This window comes from Bubalus bubalis, chromosome 17 (genome assembly GCF_019923935.1).
Source record: "Bubalus bubalis isolate 160015118507 breed Murrah chromosome 17, NDDB_SH_1, whole genome shotgun sequence".
NCBI classification, from domain to species: Eukaryota; Metazoa; Chordata; class Mammalia; order Artiodactyla; family Bovidae; genus Bubalus; species Bubalus bubalis.
In genome coordinates, this window is record NC_059173.1 from 67,877,282 (window position 1) to 67,895,106 (window position 17,825).

At 43.8% G+C, this 17,825-nt stretch overlaps 1 protein-coding gene across 5 annotated transcripts in view; it reads left to right on the forward strand.

Moving 5' to 3' along the window:
• The window catches only part of TRIM2 (tripartite motif containing 2), a 189,633-nt gene that overhangs the window by 42,245 nt on the left and 129,563 nt on the right, over nucleotides 1–17,825 (forward strand). For 2 of the 5 annotated variants that reach the window (XM_025268195.3, XM_025268194.3), the window contains exon 1: nucleotides 16,697–16,835. The exons of 1 other annotated variant lie outside the window; for it this stretch is intronic. In XM_025268195.3, coding sequence (XP_025123980.1) covers nucleotides 16,806–16,835 — 30 coding nt within the window. In that variant the 5' untranslated portion in view covers nucleotides 16,697–16,805. Of the gene's footprint in view, nucleotides 1–16,692; nucleotides 16,836–17,825 lie in introns of those variants that run through there. 2 more of the 5 variants (XM_025268196.3, XM_025268201.3) reach the window with 2 other exon arrangements.

Here is a 17,825-nt window from a genome sequence, read left to right on the forward strand (position 1 = left end):
GTTCTTTGTCAGATAGAGTTGCTAATATTTTCTTCCAGTCTGTGTTTGCCTTTTAATTTTCTTAATGGTGTCTTTTAGAGACTAGATTTTCTTTTTTGGCCACTCTTCACGGCTTGCAGGGGATCTTAGTTCCGTGATCAGAGATTGAACTTGGGCCACAGCAGTGAAAATACAGAGTCCTAACCACTGGACAACCTCAGAATTCCCCAGAAGACCAGTTGTTTTTAAATTTTGATACAGTTCTATTTATCAGTTTTTCCCTGTTATTGTTTTTGCTTTTTGCTTTATAAGGCATTCAAATTACTGAATGAGATTTTCCTGGTATTAAAAATGCTCAGCAAACCTTTGCCTATTTATTTTTTATATTTATATTTTTAACTTTTTGGAAAAATCCATATACATATGTATTTTTCATTTCAAATTTAGTTGTATTTACAACTACACTTTTACATTTAATTCTTCTTTGATTTCTCTACTCTTTTTTGGTTTTTCCTAAGTTAATTTAATTATTATACTTCTTTCTTTGTTGCTTCTTACAGAAGACTTTTATGAATGATCTAGCTCTGATTTTCAGTGCACTCTGTGTTCTTTTGAAAGATTGGATTAACAAACATGGGTTATATTTTCTCCCTTTCCATTTCTTTTTTTTGTTAATTAATTTATTTTAATTGGAAGCTAATTACTTTACAGTATTGTAGTGGTTTTTGCCGTGCATTCACATTAGTCAGCCATGGGTGTACATGTGTTCCCATCCTGAAACCCCCCACCACCTCCCTCCCCATCCCTCAGGGTCATCCCAGTGCACCAGCCCTGAGCACCCTGTGTCATGCATCGAGTATTGTGATGGGTTTTGCCATACGGCGACATGAATCAACCACATGTATTTTAAAGTTTTACCTGTACAATGTTACATTTCTAACACTATTTCATAAAGTTGTGAGGCAGAAGGGAATAAGCTTTAGGGATCTCAGAACTGCGTGACGCACAGTAGGGCCTCTGTGAACATGGACTATCGTCAGAGCGTTCAGTTGCTTGCTTGTGACTGACAAAGCTACCGAAGATCTGCCAGCGAGCCCAGCCAAAGCCCGGGAAAGACCAGCTCCCTCGGGGGCCACCGCTGTGCCACAGGCCATTCCAGAGAGGGAGAAATGACTATGAATTGGGCAGCTACCACCAAGTGGATGTCTAAAACACAATAATGAGGAACATGGGTATCTTTAAGCTTAAATTTTTTTTAATTAGAATTGCATAGTGTATAACTGATTCAGTGTACCACAGAGGTTCAGTGGAACGCCAATAAGCTATACTTGGAGAAATGTACTCAGATTTTCTGCTATTAGGCAGAATTCTAGGGAGATGTTAGCTAAGCTTCCTACTTTTTGTAGTTTTTAAATGACTGATTTGCTTTATAATACATAGCTCTAGAAATAATCTGATAACAAGGTTAAAAATTACGGATAAAAATATGTGTGTGTGTGTATTGAAAGGAAGGGGAATGTATATATATTAGAAAAGACTTTGATGCTTGAAAGATTGAAGGCAAAAGAGAAGAGGGTTGCAGAGGATGAGATGGTTGGATGGTGTCATTAACCTCAATGGACGTGAGTTTGAGCAAGCTCTGGGAGATGGCGAAGGACAGGGTAGCCTGACATGCTGCAGTCCATAGGGTCGCAGACAGAGACAGCTGAAGTGACTTAGCCTCCCTTCAGTAATTTTAGAGACTGGGAGACAAACAGTCTGCAGTGTTTTTGTTTTGTTTTGTTTTTGTTTGGTGGTGGTTTTACAAATATCCTTAAAGTCATCTTGCTGCAAGTTAAACCAATTTTCTTCCGATTTGTTCTCAGTGGAAATGGATAAGAACACATAAGCATCTCTGCTTTCAGCTAAGTAATTGCATGCTCGGCTCCTAAAATGTCCCCTCTGAATTTATTTTCCAATTCTTTTATTATCTTAGTTACTCTCTGCCAAGCTCCTCAACTATCTCCAAATTCCTCTTTGGATGCAGTCAGTCATCTAGTGAGGCCCTGGGGATAAGAGCATCATTCCTAGCGGCCCTGCCCCCCAGGCGTCCCAGCATCGCGGTGGCGGTGTCGGCTCACTGCATTTCTAGGGCACCGTGTCCAGCACTGTATCTGTATGCTGAAAAGTGTGGAGGCTCTAAATTCCATCAAAGTCTCGATGTCTAAACATTTAGGGTGCAGAATGTCAAAAGACATTTTTAAATGTAAACATCAAGGTCAAGCAGTTCCAACAGCACGTAGAACATATGAAATGAAAAGTCAGCAAACTGTACCCCTCCACAGTCAGCCAAACCACAGTGGCCCCAAACCGCTAGGTGCCAGGGCCTCTGGGCCTCTGTCCCTGTTATTTCCACTGCCAAGGATGCACTTTACAAAGACAGCCCATGGCACCCTCCCTGAGCACATTCGGGTCTTCCCTCAGAGAGTGCCTTCCCAGCAAGACCCCTCCCGATTGACCTAACTGTAGCCCTCTTGTTCAGCCCAGTCCACTCCAACCCACCCTTGGGAATTCCAAGTCCTCCTCTTAGACTACTATATATTTCCTCGTAGCACTTAACAGACATGGTCTGTATTTTTAGTTGTCAATTCGTGTGTTTGTCTTCCCTAGTAGAAAGTAGTTTGTGTTACGTTGTGTTCATTGCTTTATTCCCCAGCTCTTAGAAGAGTTCCTGGCACAGAGAGACTCTCAATAAATAATCTTTGGATGAATAAATCTGTGAATACAAATAGAATTATTTGTGGTGAGAAAGACTACTTGAGCATTTATCTTTATTTTATGGAAAACATATATAATGCTTTGTTGTGGTTCAGTCGCTCAGTCTTGTCCAACTCTTAGTGACCCCATGGACTGCAGCACACCAGGCCTCCCTGTCCATCACCAACTCCTGGAGTTTACCCAAACTCATGTCCATTGAGTTGGTGATACCACCCAACCGTCTCATCCTCTGGTGTCCCCTTCTCCTCCTGTGCTTAGTCTTTCCCAGCATCAGGGTCTTTTCTAATGACTCCACTCTTCACATCAGGTAGCCAATATAGTATTGGAATTTCAGCTCCTGCATCAGTCCTTCCAATGAATATTCAGGATTGATTTCTTTTAGGATTGACCGGTTTGATTTCCATGCTAAGGGACTCTCAAGATTCTTCTCCAGCACAATTTGAAAGCATCAGTTCTTCAGTGCTTAGCCTTCTTTATGGTCCAGCTCTCACATTTGTACATGACTTCTGGAAAAATTCGCTTTGACTACATGGACCTTTGTCAGCAGTACTTATTAAGTGCTAAATACTGTTCTAAGTTATTCACAAATAAATCTCAGCTCTTCATGATGGCCGTATGAAGTAAGACTATCACCGTCCCCAGCCTGTTAATGAGGAGACAGGTGCCCCGCGCCCACAGCTGGGACACGGTGGCCTACCCCAGGTTCGGCACTCTCGAACACCACCATGCTGCCTCTCTTAACTAAGTGACTGAGATATATCCAGCAGAAGCCCCAGACTGCGTGGATGTGGGCTGGGGCCAGCAATAGGGTCCTTTCTGGGCAAGGCTATTGAGCATGGATGCTGGAGAAGAGGCAGTGGACCACATCCAAGTGCTGGCGAGTTGACGTAGGCAACTCAGAAGAGGAAAATAGAAGGAAGGAGGGCTATGCAAGTGAGAGCAGGGATGTGGGGGACCCAGGCAGACATGGGGAGAAGGGCAGGCCTTAGTAGAGGCTGATGAGAAGCATCTGAGAAGCATCTAAATTAGGTTTCAACTGCTGCCTAACCGGGACCCTTTGCTCCAGTTTGGAATCTGCAGCAAATGGCCAGCATTGGGCCAATGGCTGAAGCAATGAGGGCTGGGAAAGAAGTGTGGGCATGGCCTGAGCATGTGAGAGTAACCCAGAGGTTAGGCAGGGAGAGAGAGGGAGGAAAGAAAGAGAAAACCCAGATCAGAGCTGAGAAATTACCCTTCATGTTCCCTCATCTCTCCTCCAATCTTGCAATATCAGATTAATTCATTAACTGAAAATCTTTTAAGAAGTGAATAAACAAACTGTGCTGTGTTCATATAATAGGACAACACAGCAATAAAAAAAAGTGTGAACTATTGATACCTAACAGAAGCAGAAGAGATTAAGAAGAGATGGCAGGAATACACAGAGCTATACCAAAAAAGTCTTAATGACCCAGATAACCACAATAGTGTGATCACTTACCTACAGCCAGACATCCTGGAGTGTGAAGTCAAGTGGGCCTTAGGCATTACTACTAACAAAGTGAGTGGAGGTGATGAGATTCCTGCTTATTGTCATCCTGCTTATTTAATTTCTATGCAGAGTACATCATATGAAATGCTGGGCTGGATGAATCACAAGCTGGAATCAAGATTACTGGGAGAAATATAAATAACCTCATATATGCAGATGATACCGCTCAAATGGCAGAAAGTGAAGAGGAACTAAAGAGCCTCTTGATGAGGGTAAAAGAGGAGAGTGAAAAATCTGGCTTACAACTCAACATTTAAAAAAACTAAGATCTCAGTGATCCTATATGCAAGGCACCAAAAGAGACACAGATGTAAAGAATAGACTTCTGGACTCTGTGGGAGGAGGTGAGGGTGGGATGATTTGAGAGAATAGCATTGAAACATGTATATTACCATATGTAAAGTAGATCACCAGTGCAAGTTCGATGCATAAAGCGGGGCACTCAAAACTGGTTCTCTGGGACAACGCAGAGGGATGGGGTGGGGAGGGAGGTGGGAGAGGAGTTCAGGATGGGGGACACATGTACACCCGTGGTTGATTCATGTCGATGTATGGCAAAAAAACACCACAATATTGTAAAGCAATTATCTTCCAATTAAAATACGTAAATTAAAAACAAAAAACTAAGACCATGGCATCCAGTCCAATCACTTCACAGCAAATAGAAGGAGGGGAAAGTGGAAGCAGGGACAGACTTTATTTTCTGGGCTCCAAAATCACTACAGACAGTGACTGCAGCCATGAAATTAAAAGACACTTGGTCCTTAGAAGGAAAGTTATGATAAACCTGCTGCTGCTGCTGCTACTAAGTCACTTCAGTCATGTCCGACTCTGTGGGACCCTGTAGATGGCAGCCCACCAGGCTCCCCTGTCCCTGGGATTCTCCAGGCAAGAACACTGGAGTGGGTTGCCATTTCCTTCTCCAATGCATGAAAGTGAAAAGTGAAAGTGAAGTCACTCAGTCATGTCCGACTCTTCTCGACCCCATAGACTGCAGCCTACCAGGCTCCTCCATCCATGGGATTTTCCAGGCAAGAGTACTGGTTAAACCTAGACAGCATATTAAAAAGCAGAGATATCACTTTGCTGACATAGGTCCCTATAGTCAAAGCTATGGTTTTTCCAGTAGTCATGTACAGATGTGAGAGATGGGCCATAAAAAATGCTGAGCATTGAAGAATTGATGTTTTCAAGTGTGGTGCTAGTGAAGACTCTTGAGAGTCCCTTGGACTGCAAGGAGATCAAACCAGTCAATCCTAAAAGAAATCAACCCTGACTATTCACTGGAAAGATTGATGCTGAAGCTGAAGCTCCAATACTTTGGCTACCTGATGTGAAGAACCAACTGATTGGAAGACACTCTGATGCTGGGAAAGATTTAGGGCAAAAGGAGAAGGTGGCAGAGGATGATAAGGTTAGATAGCATCACTGACTCAATGGACATGAGTTTGAGCAAGTTCCAGGAGATAGTGAAGGACAGGGAAGCCTAACGTGTTGCAGTCCATGGTGTCACACAAATGAGCGACTGAACAACTATTGATACTCCCAACAACCCAGACGAACCTCAGAAAAATGCGGAACAAAAGTGGCGGATTCATGTTGATGTATGGCAAAACCAATACAATATTGTAAAGTAATTAGCCTCCAATTAAAATAAATAAATTTAAATTAAAAAGAAGAAGAAGAAGAAACTTCTGTGATCTGAATGTCTTCTCCCCTACCCAATTCATATGTTGAAATCCTAATGCCCAATGTGATGATGATGTTAGGGTTGAGACTTTGCGGGGTGATTAAGTCATGAGAGTGGATTAGTGCTGGTATAAAAGAGTCCCCTCAGACTTTCATACCCGCTTCCACCCCATAAGGGTACAACTAGACCTCTATGACCAGGAAGAGGGCCCTCACTCAACGGTGCTGCCTTTCTGATCTTGGACTTCCAGCCTCCAGAACTGAGGGAAATAAAAGTCTGTTGTTTATAAGCCACTCAGTCTGTGGTATTGTGTTCCAGCATCCTGAGAGGACTAACACAGAAGCCAAACAGAAAAGTATGGTCTGTATGATGGCTGCTGCAGATAAGCAAATAAACCAATAGTAACAGAAAGTAGATCCATGGTTAGTTGGGGCTGGGGCTGGGGTGCAGGAAGGGGCAGGAAGATGGATTATGGAAGCTTTTGGAGGCAATGGAAATCTTCCTATCTTGATTGCGGTAACGATTTCACAGGTGCACATTTATGTCAAAACTATCAAAATAGACACAAGAAACTGGGGGTGTTCAAACCTATAAATCTGTTATTTGGGGTTGTTTTCTGAAGGCTTTTCCTAAGATTCAATAAATGATTTCTTTTCTTCTTTTTTTTTGTTTTTGTTTTTTAGTTTTGGATTTAAGTGTTAGAAACAACGTTGAGCTTCCCAGGGGGCACCAGAGGTAAAGAATCTGCCCGCAGTGCAGGGGATTTGAGAGACATAGTTCGATCCCTGTGTGGAGAAGACTCCCTGGAGGAGGGCATGGCAACCCACTCCAGTATTCTTGCCTGGAGAATCTCATGGACAGAAGAGCCTAGTGGGCTACAGTCCATGGGGTCGCAAAGAGTCAGACATGACTGAAGTACTTAGCACACGTGCACACACGCCCACAGAAACATCTTTGCGCAGTACGTTTCCCCTTGTAGAGGGTTGACGACACTTGCCCCTGAATCCCTTTCTGATATGAGGAACCCTCCCTGACCCTGGAGATATATTCACTTGGAACCTCAAATATGACTTTGGAATTTCCCTGGTGATCCAGTGGCTAAGACTTCATGCTCCCAGTGGAGAGGGCTGGGGTTCCATCCCTGGTTAGGGAACTAGACCCTGTGTGCCACAGCTAAGACCTGGCACAGCCAAATAAATGTAAAAGTATATAAATACATACATAAATATTTTAATATGACCTTATTTGGAATAAGGGTCTTTGTAGCTACAATTAAGGTAAAGATATCAAAATGCAATCACTGTGGATTAGGGCCCACCCTAAATCCAATAACACGTGGTCTTAAAAAGACATCAAAGAAGGAGACACAGGCGAGGGGAAGGCAGTGTGAAGACAGAGGCAGAGATCAGAGTGACGTGGCTGCAAGCCAAGAGCTGCTGGCACCCACCGCAAGGGGGAGAGGTACAGATTCTCACCAAGCCTCCAGAAGAAACCAACACTGTCAACACCTTGGTTTTGGACTTCAGGCCTCCAGAACTGTAAAATAATATATTTGTGTTGTTTTACACTTATAGAAATGTATTATAACAGCCCTAGCATGTTAGTGCAAAGCCCCTAGGTATTTTTATTCCTTACTATCCTTAGTTTAGTTCTAACCCTATATCTTATTTCTCTCTTTTGGTGGGTTTTTTTTTTTTTTTTTTTTTTGGCCTGTGCTGCGCAGCTTGTGGGATCTTAGTTCCCCATCAGGGATTATGGCGCCAGGGCACCAAGTCCTAATCACCAGACTGCCAGGGAACTACCCTCCCTCCCACCCATATCTTATTTCTGCTGTTTGTTTTTCCTTCTCTGAATTAGTCCTGTTAGAACTTTATTTTTTTTAGCATTTGGCTGCTTGTACTAGAGAGTTATTCATTAACCTCTCTAACCTTCAGTTTCCTTGTCTGGGAAATGACTGTGAGTTCCTGCTGCCTGGGGCTGGCTGGGAGGACTGAATGAGTTAATGCATATGTATGTTCCTGTAACAGCACCTGGCATACAGCAGATGCTGTGCGCATACTGTTCCTCATTATGAAGTTCTGCTCCTATTTTTTAACACATGCTTTGTCTACACCAGGTCTTAGCTGTGGCCTGCAGGATCTCTTAGTTGCAACATATGAGATCTAGTTCCCTGACTGGGGAACGAACCCAGGACCCTGAACTGGGCGCACAGAGTCTTAGTCACTGGCCCACCCTCTGTTCCTGCTTCCAAAGGGGTGGGTCAGCTTGTAGTTTCCTTAAAATTAATGATACATTTGCCTCCATTATGTGGGTTATTGGTGAAAACACTGCACTGTTCTTAGAAGGACCTTTCCTTATGGGCCCTGGGATTAACTCTGAGCTAGGTTTTTAGTGAGTCCCCTCATGATCTTCACCTTTGTGGTGTCAAAAGTTGCCATGATTTAGCTCAGTGGACTGGGTGATGGGAAATGGCCCCATGCCATTGCTGGGTACACCATATAAGTTGATTTACTGGTCATTTCCACTGCTAGAGTCTAACTTCATGCATTATTTTGCAAATGTGAGCCATTTGACGTTTGGGGACAGAGCAAAAGACTGTAGGAGGCTTGTAACAATCTACCAGCATGATAGGAAAAATAAAGTTCATTCATGTTGATGTGTCGTCAGCAGGGCCCTCTTAATGGCCTAACTTCATATGAACTGACTTTAATCCTTACAATTACTGTCTTTCTCAGAGAAATACAAATAATTCATATACAATAATAAATATGGAATATCTACATATTAGTCATAAACTGCTTCATCTGCAAAGAACAAATGTATCTGAGGATGATGAAAGTTTAGTGAAATGTGTTTAGAATTTTTACCTCTTTGACAGGTTGTGGGCAGACCAAAGAATGAATGATTTTTGTCCGTAATTGACAATGCATTGAGGAACAGCTAAGCAGAACAAAATCAAAAGCCTTGTCAAGTCATGATTTTAACTCTCTTTCCTTCTGTCTGCAAAGTCCTTCAGTGTCAGTGATGGGTAGACCTTCAGCTTCTCCTCTTTATTAAGCCATGTTATTAATACCTATTCACCACTTTATTTCCATAAAAAATAAAGGATTTAGTCTTAGAAGTTTATAATTTCCAGAATCTTCTGAGAAGACTTAAGGGATCTGACCATTCATCCATATTTTATCCAAAGGATCTCTGTTTTGACTACTCAGTTCCATTAATTATATGCTGTCCTAACATGAGAATCTAATATTATGTGCGCATTAAAAAAATATATATCAGGACTTCCTAGGTGGTCCAGTGATTGAGACTCTGTGCTTCCCCCCGCCCCGCCCCACCCTGCCCCACCCTGCCCCATCCCTGGTGGGAGACGTTCTACATGCCATGTGGAACAGTCAAGAAAATGAAAATCAGTAGACCGTTGAGTAGCTTTCCCTCAGTACAGTGCTTTTTGGCAACTCAGGAGCTTGATAAGGAGGGCGCTGGGCGATGTTGAACTAAGCCAGTGATGTGGGGCTTCAGCTCTTCGGAGGCTTGGGCGACGCGCTCTCTGCTTGTGCGTAATTGGAGCTTCAGGTTGCCAGGAGGCGGATGACTAAGCGGCAGCTGTTTTGGATCAAGGGTAAAGTTTTGATTGGATGATGAGCGTTCTCAAAGGGTATATGGCAATTTTCTGAATTGCATAATCGAGGGATTTGAAATGTAGAAAGTAGTGCAGCCATCTCCCCCTCTTTTGAAAGAACATACATCTCTCCCTGTAATTATTTTGTGTTTAATAACAGCAGTAGGCCAGTGCCAAGGGGTGTGGGGGTCAGGAAAGACCAGGCCTCAGTGGGGCGTGGGGCCGTGTGCTCAAGGGTCTTCAGTCCTGTGTGGTTGTGTTTTCTTGGATGAAATTCCTGGCAAAATTTTCTTTCTAGGTTGTCAGAGCCTAGTGCTTCTCCTTGTTCTCAGTTCATTTCCTGTTCCAAGAGGCTTACCTGTGTTAAAAACAACTGAGTCTGAATATAGTCCTTCCCAAATTATAACTTGTGAATTGCCGTCTTCTTTATTGGTGTTTAACAAACTATATGAAGAAAGAAATAGTAGACTCTTGGAGAATGTTGTATACGTGCTCTAGATCATTACACTTCGAGTTTACAGCGAGTAGGAATTGTTATGTCTGTTAATTTATATATAGAGAGAGAATTTGAGATCTGCTCAGTAAAGGTTAAACTGGGACTGGTTTCTTAATTTTGCGTGTGTGGCATAGTAGAAGGAACGCTGGACTAGGAGTTAAGAAACTTGACTCCTAGCCCTGGTTTTGCTGCTATTTTGCTACGTAACTGAGCACGTCACTTAATTTTGCAGGGCATCAGATTTCCCATCAGAAAAATAAGGGTATCTGATCAGATTACTTAGAAAATCCCTCTCTGTCTAAAGTTATGTGGTTGTTTTCTGAAAATGAAACTTTCTGAATAAGTCTTTGACAATTTTATTTCTTTCCCTGGTTTGTGTCCTTATCCCACTAGAAAGAGAGCCACCCTGCTTTTTTTTTTAATGTCTAAAATGCTTCTTAGTAAATTTAAGTCGTTTATATATTTTTCCTTCTGCGTTGCGAATGGATTCTGCTCCTTACCTCTGCTCAGGGAGCAGCTGGCAGAAGAGGAAGAACCTGCTCCAGTGCCTACGGGCGGGGTGACTTTGGGAAGGCAGTTAACTCTGATTCTCAGTTTCTGTCTCCATAATATGGAAATAATCGTTCCTACCACCTCCACTCCCGGTGGTTCTGAGGAGTAAATGAGATCAAGCGAGAGGTGACCTGGCAGGTCGCCACCGTTTACACAATATTCCTTCTCTCAGCCTGCCTGCCATGTTCCTTTCCCTACTGGATGATCCTGCTCTTTCTCAGCTTTAATAGAGAAGGTGCAAATTGGTCTCCTGGCACTCACTGCCCCACAGTATCCAGTGCTTAACAGATACTGAACAATGCACAAATAATGATTGAATAAATTGAATAAATCTTAAAAAAAAATCTTCAGTATACTCATGGGATGACTTTTTAAGGAAGCCTCCTGTTGAACCCAGAAGAAACTATAAAAAGTAAAATGAAACATAAAATTAGCCATCTAAAGTGAACAGTTTAGTGGCATATAATACATTTGCAGTTATATAACTACTATCTCTATCTGGGAGAAGGAAATGGCACCCCACTCCAGTGCTCTGGCCTGGAGAATTCCATGGATGGAGGAGCCTGGTGGGCTACAGTCCACGGGGTCACAAACAGTCAGGCACGACTGAGCGACTTCACTTTCTTTCTATAGTTGCTTTTGTAGAGGGAAATGGCAACCCACTCCAGTGTTCTTGCCTGGAGAAGTCTATCGACAGAGGAGACTGGTGGACTACAGTCCATACAGTTTCAGTCGGACACAGCTGAAGTGACAACACACACACGCACACACACACACACACACACACACGGGCGTGTAGGTTGTGTCTACCTTGGAACTGCTGCTGCTGCTGCTGAGTCACTTCAGTCGTGTCCGACTCTGTGCGACCCCATAGACAGCAGCCCACCAGGATGCCCCGTCCCTGGCATTCTCCAGGCAAGAACACTGGAGTGGGTTGCCATTTCCTTCTCCAATGCATGAAAGTGAAAAGTGAAAGTGAAGTCACTCAGACGTGTCCGACCCTCAGCGACGCCATGGACTGCAGCCTTCCAGTCTCCTCCAACCATGGGATTTTCCAGGCAAGAGTACTGGAGTGGGGTGCCATTGCCTTGCAACTACCTGTGAATAATGTTGCTATGAACATAAGTATACACGTATTTGTTTGAGTACCTGTTTTCGGTTCTCTTGGCTATATATCCAGGAGTGGAATTGCCAGGTCACATGGTAGTTTTATGTTTGACGTTTTGAAGAACTGTAGGCCTGTTTTCCACAGTAGCTGAGCCATTTTACATTCCCACTGCTTGCTGCTGTTTAGTCGCTTCAGTTGTGTCCGACTCTGTGCGACCCCATAGACGGCAGCCTACCAGGCTCCCCCGTCCCTGGGATTCTCCAGGCAAGAACACTGGAGTAGGTTGCCATTTCCTTCTCCAATGCAGAAAGTGAAAAGTCAAAGTGAAGACATTCAGTTGTATCCGACTCTTAGCGACCCGATGGACTGCAGCCCACCAGGCTAAGAATCGGACATGACTGAGTGACTTCACTTTCACTTTTACTTTCATGCATTGGAGAAGGAAATGGTGACCCACTCCAGTGTTCTTGCCTGGAGAATCCCAGGGACGGGGGAGCCTGGTGGGCTGCCATCTATGGGGTCGCACAGAGTCGGACACGACTGAACGATTTCCCTTTCACTTTTCACTTTCATGCATTGGAGAAGGAAATGGCACCCCACTCCAGTACTCTTGCCTGGAAAATCCCAACATTCCCATAGCAGTGTGCAAAGGTTCCAGTTTCTCTTTATCCTCCTCCACACTTGTTTTTGCTTTTTTTTTAATAGCCATCCTAATGGTTGTGAATAAAATCCCTTATGATTATACAGTGGAAGTAAGAAATAGATTTAAGGGGCTAGATCTGATAGATAGAGTCCCTGATGAACTATGGACGGAGGTTCGTGACATTGTACAGCAGACAGGGATCAAGACCATCCCCATGGAAAAGAAATGCAAAAAAGCAAAATGGCTGTCTGAGGAGGCCTTACAAATAGCTGTGAAAAGATGAGAAGTGAAATGCAGAGGAGAAAAGGAAAGATATATGGATCTGAATGCAGAGTTCCAAAGAATAGCAAGGAGAGATAAGAAAGCCTTCCTCAGTGATCAATGCAAAGAAATAGAGGAAAACAACAGAATGGGAAAGACTAGAGATCTCTTCAAGAAAATTAGAGATTCCAAGGGAACATTTCATGCAAAGATGGGCTCAATAAAGGACAGAAATGGTATGGACCTAACAGAAGCAGAAGATATTAAGAAAAGGTGGCAAGAATACACAGAAGAACTGTACAAAAAAGAGCTTCACAACCCAGATAATCACGATGGTGTGATCACTCACCTAGAGCCAGATATCCTGGAATGTGAAGTCAAGTGGGCCTTAGGAAGCATCACTACGAACAAAGCTAGAGGAGGTGATGGAATTCCAGTTGAGCTATTTCAAATCCTGAAAGATGATGCTGTGAACGTGCTGCCCTCAATATGCCAGCAAATTTGGAAAACTCAGCAGTGGCCACAGGACTGGAAAAGGTCAGTTTTCATTACAATCCTAAAGAAAGGCAATGCCAAAGAATGCTCAAACTACTGCACAATTGCATTCATCTCACATGCTAGCAAAGTAATGCTCAAAATTCGCCAAGCCAGGCTTCAGCAGTACGTGAACCGTGAACTTCCAGATGTTTAAACTGGTTTTAGAAAAGGCAGAGGAACCAGAGATCAAATTGCCAACACCCGCTAGATCATGGAAAAAGCAAGAGAGTTCCAGAAAAACATCTATTTCTGCTTTATTGACTATGCCAAAGCTTTTGACTGTGTGGATCACAATAAACTGTGGAAAATTCTGAAAGAGATGGGAATACCAGCTAACATGCCTCTTGAGAAACCTATATGCAGGCCAGGAAGCAATAGTTAGAACTGGACATGGAACAACAGACTGGTTCCAAATAGGAAAAGGAGTACGTCAAGGCTGTATATTGTCACCCTGCTTATTTAACTTATATGCAAAGTACATCATGAGAAATGCTGGGCTGGATGAAGCACAAGCTGGAATCAAGATTGCCGGGAGAAATATCAATAACCTCAGATATGCAGATGAAACCACCCTTATGGCAGAAAGTGACGAGGAACTAAAAAGCCTCTTGATGAAAGTGAAAGATGAGAGTGAAAAAGTTGGCTTAAAGCTCAACATTCAGAAAACGAAGATCATGGCATCTGGTCCCATTACTTCATGAGAATTAGATGGGGAAACAGTGGAAACAGTGTCAGACTTTATTTTTCTGGGCTCCAAAATCACTGCAGATGGTGACTGCAGCCATGAAATGAAAAGACACTTACTCCTTGGAAGGAAAGTTATGACCAACCTAGATAGCATATTAAAGAGCAGAGACATTACTTTGCCAACAAAGGTTCGTCTAGTCAAGGCTATGGTTTTTCCAGTGGCCATGTATGGATGTGAGAGTTGGACTGTGAAGAAAGCTGAGAGCGAAGAATTGATGCTTTTGAACTGTGGTGTTGGAGAAGACTCTTGAGAGTCCCTTGGACTGCAAGGAGATCCAACCAGTTCATTCTAAAGGAGATCAGTCCTGGGTGTTCTTTGGAAGGACTGATGCTGAAGCTGAAACTCCAATACTTTGGCCACCTCATGCGAAGAGTTGACTCATTGGAAAAGACTCTGATGCTGGGAGGAATTGGGGGCCGGAGGAGAAGGGGACGACAGAGGATGAGATGGCTGGATGGCATCACCAACTCGATGGACATGAGTTTGAGTGAACTCCAGGAGTTGGTGATGGACAGGGAGGCCTGGCGTGCTGCGATTCATGGGGTCGCAAGGAATTGGACACAACTGAGCGACTGAACTGAACTGAACTGAATGGTTGTGAAGTGGTACCTCTTTTTGTTTTGATTTGAATTTCCCTAATGACTAATGATGTTAAGCATCTTTCATGTGCTGGTTGGCCATTGGTATATCATTTTTGGAGAAATCTCTATACAAGAACTTTGCTCATTTTTAAATCGGGTTATTTCTATTTTTGTTGTTTAATTATAGGAGTTCATTATATATTCTGCATACTAGACCTTATCAGATATATGATGTTGATATATTTCTCCTGTGGGTTATCTTTTTACTTTCTTGATGATAGAATTGATGCACAGAGGTTTTTTAATATTGATGAAGTCAAATTTATCTATTTTTTCTTTTTTTTCATACTTTTGGTGTTCTGAAGTTTTTCATACTTTTGCTGTTTTTATGACAGGGTCTTGATTAGTATTAAAGGAAAACTAGATCTTTTCCAGAAGGTAACCTTTACTTTAAAATCCAGAGCCATGCAAATAGAGATATAAGAAGCTCCTTTATAATCAGTGGAAGAACAGAAGGACCCAAAGCAGCCTCAAAGCACTACTTAGATGAGTATCAGGGGAGTCTCCGGAGAAGGCAATGGCACCCCACTCCAGTACTCTTGCCTGGAAAATCCCATGGATGGAGGAGCCTGGAAGGCTGCAGTCCATGGGGTCGCTGAGGGTCAGACACGACTGAGCGACTTCACTTTCACTTTTCACTTTCATGCATTGGAGAAGGAAATGGCAACCTACTCCAGTGTTCTTGCCTGGAGAATCTCAGGGACGGGGGAGCCTGGTGGGCTGCCGTCTATGGGGTCGCACAGAGTTGGACACGACTTAAATGACTTAGCAGGGGAGTCTCACTTTAAGTGAGTCGCACTTCAGTTTAAGGAGTCTCACTTCCCAGGTGACGCTAGTGGTAAGGAACCTGCCTGCAATGCAGGACACACAGGTTGGATCCCTGGGTTGGGAAGATCCCCCTGGAGAAGGAAATGGCAATCCGTTCCAGTATTCTTGCCTAGAGAATCCCATGGACAGAGGAGCCTGGCAGTCTACAGTCCATGGGGTCGAAAGAGTCAGACAGGACTGAGCGATTTAGCACGCATGCACGCACCAGAGGAGTCTGACTTTAATATAAATTAAACATCAGTGGCAGAATCATAAATATTTTTAAACTACCATAGATCAGAAAGGACAGTGTCTTTGGATTATTCTTTTTATAATCAAAATCAGAAAAGCCCGATGCAAAATTTGTGGAAATGCTTATATTTCAATATTTTTCCGTTTCTCTGCTAGTGAATTTTGATAGCTGTTGTGCTTCCTTTATAAATAAGGGAACTATTCCCAATTTTAATGACTGTGCTTTTCTCAAAGATTTTATGCCTGTAATTTACACAATACCACAAATCAGCCAAATAGCTCTTAACCTTCTTACTTCAGTGTATTATTTAGAAATTTTATTTTAAAAAGCCATAGTTTATTTTCTGGTTCTTGGTTATTATCATAGGGTTTTGACAGTTTAAGCTGGCCTAGTAGCTTTGCAAGTAGGATTTAGTTAAGTTCAGAAGAGAGAAAAAAGACATTGCCTTTGCCTTCTCCCCTATACACTGAGTTAACTCCTGTTTTCTGTGTGCAGGTATGATCAGATTGTGAGCATTTTTTTTAACATGAGGCATTTATATTTGGGGAATAAAATATGCCCACTTCTCTGAGTTCTGAAGACAAACCAATCAAATCAAGCATTTTTTCTGTAAATGTAGTAAGTACTTATCTGATATTCTATTTAATAAGATAAACATGTAATAAAAGCATCTTCCTTGGACTTTATTCCTTTCCTTTGTTGTTTGATTGAAAAAGTCCTTTCTACCCCAGTGAATACTATATTTATTAAGCCCGGGATACCAGAGATGGTTAATGCAACACGAACGTCTGTGACTTCTAAAAATTTGCATTATTTTGTGTGAGGCATCAAACTCCTCCTTGAAAATGATCTTCTGTGAGCAGTGATTAAACTTTTCAACCCAGACCCCTTTCATGCAGCGGGGCTGGCCCTTCTTATTCGGCGTTCCTCGCTCTCTGTCTCCCCTTCTTCAAAATGAAACACGATATCCTCAGCCAACAGAGCCCAGAGAGGCTGGTCATTGGCGCCCATTGTCCCCTGATGCTGCAGCCCCGCCCCCTTGGCTGGCGCTGACAAGCTGTTTATATTTTTCTAAGGGCCACCCTTTAACTCGGCGGCCTGATGACTATAATGGGCCCGATTGTCTGTGGGCTGCAGAGCGCTGAGGCCCCACATCCAAGGAGGCTGGGGCCCGTCTCTGATGCACCGGAGAGGCGGATATGGAATACCGGTAAGGGCGCTTCTAAGGGCGCGGGGATGCCTTTTTTGGGCTCACAGGTGGCTCCTGGGTACTGTTTGGAGAAACGAGTCGTGATCGAGTTGCTAGCTTTTTCCTGGTTTTAATTTTCTGCCTGCTCAAGACGGAAGGAACAGATTGGATCTCTGGATTTGCTGACGAAGCTCACAGGGATCCCTGTGGACCCAGGCAAGAACCGAGCAGGGAAGCAAAAATCCAGGGAGAGACGCACGCAAGCGGGTTTGACACCAAAGCCACACGGAAGAGGCAAAGCGCAGGGCTGCCTCGGTGATGCCGTGAGACTCAAGGCTGTTTTCTCTTCTGACTTAGCTGTTCGCAGCCAGAATTTAGCCCTGCCACTGTGGATTTCTGTAAGCCAGCTGTTGGCCAGTGTAACTCGGTCAGCCCCCTTTGAATGCGTCTGGGATCTGCTGGGGTTTTCAAAGGGCGAACCGTAGTAATCTTGTGTGCCATAAATACTTCTATACAGAAACGTGAGAACGGTTTAGAGCTGCAGGCTGTAAAGTTTTTACTGCCCCATAAAGGTGTTCAGAGGGTACTAAGGCCGGCTGCAGTGGGGCTCGGGAATGAGGGAAAGCCTGGGGCGATGAGAGAATTTGTCCGTGACTAGCCGAGAGAGAAACCCGGGGGGGGCCTGAGGACCTCACGTGAGAGGCGGGAGCGAGCCCTGAAAGGGGCTGCGCCGGCCCTCCTGGGGTTCTGTCTGGTTTCTGCGTGAGTGAGGGAGGGCGGAGAACCGTTCAGGCATCCGCCTCTGGTCCCAGATTACAGCATCGTGGATGCCCCCCGCCCCACTTAGGTGGAGCAAGGCACCTCGCCTGGGGCAGAGGACCACAAGGGGCAAGCAGGGAGGAGGTGCGCAGTTACTGGGCTGCAGGCAGGGGCGAGGGGCCGGGCCGTCTAAAGCCCTGGGAATTGCTTCAAGAATTCCCGCCTCCTTTTGAACAGAAACTCACTATGGCA